This window comes from Bidens hawaiensis, unplaced genomic scaffold (assembly GCF_021521415.1).
Source record: "Bidens hawaiensis isolate Kalapana, Puna unplaced genomic scaffold, B.hawaiensis_p1.1 tig00034273_1, whole genome shotgun sequence".
Taxonomy (NCBI): domain Eukaryota; kingdom Viridiplantae; phylum Streptophyta; class Magnoliopsida; order Asterales; family Asteraceae; genus Bidens; species Bidens hawaiensis.
In genome coordinates, this window is record NW_027495928.1 from 35069 (window position 1) to 41572 (window position 6504).

The 6504-nt window shown below is 35.7% G+C and overlaps 1 protein-coding gene and 1 long non-coding RNA gene across 2 annotated transcripts; one reads left to right on the plus strand and one right to left on the minus strand.

Annotated features, from left to right (window-relative positions):
• Positions 1–516: 516 nt before the first annotated feature.
• Positions 517–1217, plus strand: LOC143586024 (uncharacterized). The gene is made up of 2 exons (XR_013144638.1): positions 517–711; positions 1033–1217. It is a non-coding gene; the product is annotated as an uncharacterized LOC143586024 (long non-coding RNA).
• Positions 1218–1831: 614 nt separating this feature from the next.
• Positions 1832–6123, minus strand: LOC143586018 (uncharacterized). The gene is made up of 6 exons (XM_077067663.1): positions 5598–6123; positions 3806–4644; positions 3502–3720; positions 2534–2741; positions 2225–2420; positions 1832–2114 (listed from the first exon to the last, which is right to left on the minus strand). Exons 1-6 carry the CDS (start codon positions 6121–6123, stop codon positions 1982–1984), a joined length of 2121 nt encoding a protein of 706 aa, XP_076923778.1. The 3' UTR covers positions 1832–1981.
• Positions 6124–6504: the final 381 nt, after the last annotated feature.

Sequence of the window (6504 nt, forward strand, 5' to 3'; positions counted from 1 at the left end):
TATATTACAAGAACCTTAAATCCACTTAGGTACAAATTATTTACTTAATAATATGCGTTGAAAAAAAATTAAACATAAAAGTTGAGAAAAAAACTCATGTATTATTTCGGGTATTAGAAAATTGGTATCGGGTATATACGGGTATGGGTATAGGGTATGACCGGTTTCGGGTATTTATGGGTATAAATTGGGTACGAATCCGGGTACGGGTATTGAGTTCAAAATGCATACTCTATCCATTTCCTACGAATATGGCCGGTTCCGGTTTCGAGTATACAATACCCGGGTATTAAAAAAACCAGTTTCAGGTATTTTTTTACGGGTCCGGTTCCGGGTACGGTTTTTTTTCACCTCTACGGATCCTATCGCCAATAGGAAACATTAAGTTTACAATTGTACTTTAGTAAACTTAAAGCCCAAACAGTCGAGCCCAGACAAAAGAGTTGCGGCCCTGAATTGAATTGGGGTAAAAAAAAGTCAAAACCCACGTCGCAAATTGTATTGTCTGTCGGTTTGGAAACCTCAAAAGCCCTAAATAAAACCTGTTTCATCTTCTTTTTCTTGGGTTGGTAAGAAATGGAGAAATCGGAAGCTGTTTGCGGAAAAGAAGCACTTGATTTGTTGAATTGTGTAGCCAATTCATCATCATCTTTCGATCAAGATAAATGCATCAATCTCTTGAATTCCCTTCGCAAATGCGTTTTAGACAAGGTATCATTTCCGTCTAATTTTATGGTTTTATAAATGAAGCTTAGGTTCATACTCATTTATTAAGCAAGCTTATTTTAAGGCTCGAACTCGGTCGTTTAAGCTTTTAACGAGCCAATCACAAGTGGCTCACGGGTCGGGCTCGGCCCGTTTTAGTCATTTTGGCCTTAGATTTTGATAAATCATTTGTGTTTAAGCTTCTGCCATTGTTGGTAAATCATCAAATTTTATTTAGGTTGATTGCGTCAAACAATCCTAAGAATGTAGATTTATTTGTGAGATGTGTAAGAGACATCATGTACGTTTGTTTTTACTATTATGCAGAAAGTGAAGAAGTTCTCACTTGCAGAAGCTAAACCGGCAAAAGTTGAGAATACAGGGGACAAGCAGGGCTGACATTTGATTTTTAAATGAGATTGTTGTATGAATGACTTGAGCATTGTTTATTCGACATGTAGATCAACATATAACTTGAGCTATAAATGAGGAATTGCGTTCTTGTTTTGAAAGCGTTCTATTCAGTTTGCAAACATTTCTTTGTAGAATAAATAGATTATGGTTTATAACAAAAGTTGTTAATGGAATTTGTGTTGGCAAAGCAAAACACCAAACACTCTTAATTTTTTGTAACATGATCTTGATTTCTTAAAGAAGAGTTTTGATATTCCTAGTAACCAGTTTTGACTGATTAAAATTGCCTTAAAATAACCAGTTCTTACTGGAGTTTGCTAAGATCTAACCGGTCTTGTCTCCAGTTTGGATATTGTTTCATCTTTTGTCTCGGTCTGCTCCAGTTTTCAACTAAATACACCCTACCAAACTGCAGCTCTGTCTCAATATGGTGTTGAATCCGAAAAAAATACAAAAGCAACAAGTTCATTTGATAACTAAAATAATGCGAGTTTAATAAGTGCAATTAATATGAGTTTATTTGGTTAAGCTAAAACTAGTCAACATTGAAATATTGTTGTCGTCACTGCTGCCGTTAGGGGTAAGCAAGATCCGGGTAGGCTAGTTTGTGAGATTTGTCATACCTTAAAATTTTAGCTACAAAAGCATTTTATATGCTTTATAATTGAATTGCTGGATTATCATATAACTATAGTTAATACCCTAGAGTAGATCAGAAATCGGATGTGACATTCATGGTTCAAACATAAAAAGGTTACAAGAAGGTCTGTCTGAAAGTAGAGCTGATTACAAAATCGATAATACAAGTACAAATACTTGATGCAAACAAGAAAAAACAGCAGTAGTAACAGCAACAAATTTGTTAATCAACATCATCTTCGTCATCTTCATCTGAAACCAGCTTTTGCTTTTTCCATCTGTATGCTTGCTCCAAGATCTTCAAATTAGACGCTTGTGATTCCTCCGGGAACAAATAATCTATGTATTCCTCGTACCTGCAATTTTTCAAATCATTATTTAACCATCTTCAACCATCACACTACAGTATGACACAATTTATTTTTTTTTTTAAAAGAAAGAAAACGAAGACCGAACAATGACATACCCAGTAGCACCGTCATCAATTTCAATCTGTCTTCTCTTTTTCAGTTTCTTTGGCAGCTTAACACGCACCAAATCAATGTCACCCAACTCACCAAATCCGCTCTCCATGTTTAACCACTCTTCTAGTAGCATTGCCCTCTCTTCTTTAAGCTCAGGTGCCGATGTTCGGTAGTAGTTTATTGCATTTTCAAATACTCCTGGATCACAAAGTAAAAGTTAGAAACCATGTCGTTAAATAACTAGATCATTAATAATAATATATAAGATTAATAACTAGATTAATAATAATAATATAAGATTAGACGGTTACTTCTGGCACGTTGAATGCAAAGTTTCCTTTGTTCCAAAAGATCATTTTCAGGTAGCTCTTCCTGTTGCTCTGCTTCTTCAATGGCGGATGCTTCAAACTTTGCATAACTGATCCACACCTTTAGATGTTTTGTGCGGTCCAAGAGCCTCTCGTACAACTGTCTTGTTCTTTCAAACTCACCTTCTGCTATCTCAAAGTCAATGTATGCCTGCAGAACATTAGATTTAATAAAAATATGTGAGTTGATCTGTTGTCAAACACCGCACTGCTTCAAATTTGTAGCCAATGTTACTTGAGATTCAAGTCAACCAGTAATCAATAGTTCAATACGCATAAGATTTAAGATGACAATTTTGATCAGTCCACCTATAACAGGTATGCTTCGGTTTGTTCTCACTAACAAATGGATTAAGATAAACCTAAAAACTAAAAAATGAAATGCATATTATATCTCAAAACAAATTAGAACAATATTAGCTTCTATAATCACCCTAATAGCAACCTATATCTCAAAACCAATTTCACATGTCATCAACAAATATACACACAAATATACAAATTTTCTTTGGGATAAAGTTTAACATTATTTTGCAGATTGTCAGACACGCATGCAGACTTTTAACATTTATCTTGCAGATTGTGAGACATACATACGGACTTATATACAAACTTCAACCAAAATGTACACACATAAACTATATTCAATTAATACCAAACATAAAAAACCAATATAATATTTACCATGGCAGTCCCTAAAGTTTCCAGATGTTTTTTATTCATATGTCATCTAGAATTACTGTTTCAAGAAACAGACACAAAAGATCTGAAACTTTAAATGCAAAGTGAAAAACAGACAAGTGTATTTATGTTTCAAGCCTAACGATGAAGAGACTTAACTATTAAACCAAATAAAAAAAACTTCAGCAAATACATATTTTGACACTAAGGGATATAATAGAGCCATTTACCTTCCACAACAACTCTGGCATGTCAAGTGCAGGTTGTGCAATTGCAAGTTCAAAAATTGCCCGAGCCCGCTCGGTTTCACTCAAAGATCTTTCCAGCTCAGCATACTTGCTCCATGCATAGCAGTTTTCAGGTGACCACTCAAGATACTTTTCATATAGCTTCCGACAACGGTCTATGTTACCAAGTTGCAACTCAATCTCGATGTACTTCTTAAATATCTGTTTGTTCAGTTACATTAAAACAAAGTCAGACCAACAGAAAACATCAACACGAGAAAGTCAAAGTCAAAGTCTTGTAACATACCTTATCTTTAGGTGCGATTCCAATTGCATTACCAAGAATCGAGCGTGCACCTGAAAGATTCAACTGTCTGATCTCAAACTGAGCCGCCAATAACCAAATTTTAGCAAATGAAAACTTTTTGTGTGGAATCAATTTTAAACACTCGCTATAAACGTCCCGAGTTCTAGAAACGTCTTGTGCATCGAGTTCTTCATACAAAGCATAATTAATCCACAAATAGATATATCTTTGCCAATATCTTTTTTCATCAGCCGGAGGCACGTTAGCAATTGCTCTCTCGTAAACCTCACGAATCCTCGGTTTGCTCCCGACACTTTCCTCAAGTCTGATGTAGTCAAACCATGAGTCATAATTCAACGGGTTCTTTCTAACTTCCTCTTCGTATTGAAATCGTCTTTTCCCGACTATTGCATCTTCAATACCCTCACGATCACCATACTGCTTCTCAAAGGCAACAAATTTTCGGTATAAATCTTCAGCACGGCCCTTTGGAATGTGATCAAGGGCATATTTGTAAATACACCTTGCCCGCTCAGTTTCTTTGCATTTTTCTTCAAATTCAGCAAATGCAACAAATAAAGTCTCGGCTTCTTCATCATCTGCCAGCTTGTCGACCGCCCTTTCGTAACAATTTCGGGCTCGACTGATTTCCCCGTTTTTCATCTCGAATTTGGCAAACCGGATCCACGCACCAACCTTTGGTATGCATTGAACAAATCTTTCATAAATTGATCTTGCTCGCTCGATCTCGTTGTATCTTAACTCAAATTTTATATATGAAAGCCATGCTGCTTGATCAGGCTCCCAACTCATCCACCTTTCAAATATTTGTCTAGCACCTGCAAAAAGTAAATAATGTGTATAAGAAAGTATCTTTTAACATGTTTCTCTCTTCTTTTTGCTTCATTGCACCTAACATGCGGATAAATATCTTGAACCTGAACAAAAACCAACAGAAAACATATATGGACACTCATTGTTCTGCCAGTTTTGAGACTTTTATGGCATATGAAGAAGTAAAAACAAAAAACAAAAGGTGCATTTACTAATTTACATATTTCCCCTGCCTAATATCTTTAAATACATATTTTCCCAACCCAAAAAAACAATTACTTATTTCTCCTTATTAAAACATACAAATTACATATATATCCATTTCATCAAAATTAACTTATTAAATGACTATTTTACCCTTATTTTAAATAAATGGTTTTTACATATTTCCTCAAGTATAATTCTCCTATATATATAAAAACAAGAATAACACCTCCAACTACAAAAACATTTAACAACCTACATAAATAAAGTACTCAACTTATTGAAGCCACCTGCTAGTGATATATATTGAAGCACAATTGAAGTCACCTGCTGTAATATATGATTCTCTATATGCTACTGTGTAATTAAACCTCTAGTGTACTCAAAACAAAACTGCTGGAATAATCAAAGCACACTAAAGTATCCTACTCTGAAGTATCATATTGATACAGAATCATTGTGACAGCCAAATCAAATTACATATTAATCAAGTGAGAACGTTTGCAGTATGCAATAAAAAGATATGCAAGTTTTTTCTTCTGTATTGTTTTGCACTAAAACATAAATCTCACTACCAAAACTTATAATTATTCTAAATCTAATCTAATCTCAGAAGACATATAACAAGTGAATGTTTGATATATTAGCTAGCATTCACAGTTCAAGTAAGTTCAAAGCAATAATCTTTTTCACAAACTAACGCCTAACATAACAGCAATTATCAAGTAAAATCATGAAAATGTTTATAGCATACCTGCAACATTCCCAAGCATTTCCTCCATATGAATATACTTATACCAGAGCTGATCCACCCTGGGCAACAACGTAACCGCGCGATCCCAAACATTCCTAGCATGATTTATAAACTTGTTTTTCATTTCGACATCCGCATACTTCAACCACATTGTGTGATCCCTGTAATCGACATCCAACGCCCGTTCCCAAACGGAGCGGGCGCGGTTAAAATCCTTCTGCGATTCCTCCCACTTGGCATACTTAACCCACACGCTCTTATTCCACCTCACCCGCCTGATCAAGTCTTCGAATTCCTTGCGTTTTCGGAGCCGGTAGTCTGCGAGTTCGGACGGGTCGGTGATCTTTTGCTTTGGGGGTCTGATTTCTGCTTCCTGACGCTCCCGGGCTTCACGGAGGATCTGTTCGGCGGTGATTTGGATCGGGGCAGGGGTTTTGTTCTTGACCCGTGTTGGTCTAGGAAGCTTGACCTCCGTTTCCTTACGGGTCAAGTAACCCAGTGCCGGGTCGCCTTCTCTGTTAGCCATGGAATGGAGAAGATTGAAGATCGATTTTATTAGGGTTTTAGCAGCGGAGATGATGTTAATCGATATAAGGTTAGATGGTCGGACGGACAACAATACAAACCCTAGGAATAGGATGTGATGGAATGGAATGGAATGGAATGAAAAATATGATATAAAACATAATAAAACTTCGTCTCGACTAATATTACTATTAACCGAAAACTCACATAGATAAAACTCTATTTTCACTTTATAACCAATATTACTTGATTATTATTGCTACCTTTCTTTAAAAAAATTGAAGCATGCTAAGTATTTAATTGGGTATGTAAAGTATTTAATTTGAACTGTTAAATTTATGCGACTAAAAGAAAACTGTTAAATGAAGTTTTAGCCGAGCTT

What these genes read in the sequence shown, in the direction of transcription:
- LOC143586018 (XM_077067663.1), bottom strand. Translation starts at nt 6,123, where the DNA reads ATGGCTAACAGAGAAGGCGACCCGGCACTGGGTTACTTGACCCGTAAG. An exon ending in GAATCGCACCTAAAGATAAG is followed by an intron (nt 3,721 to 3,805) that starts GTATGTTACAAG and finishes CTGAACAAACAG; the next exon opens with ATATTTAAGAAGTACATCGA. An exon ending in TTGCATTCAACGTGCCAGAA is followed by an intron (nt 2,421 to 2,533) that starts GTAACCGTCTAA and finishes TTTGTGATCCAG; the next exon opens with GAGTATTTGAAAATGCAATA.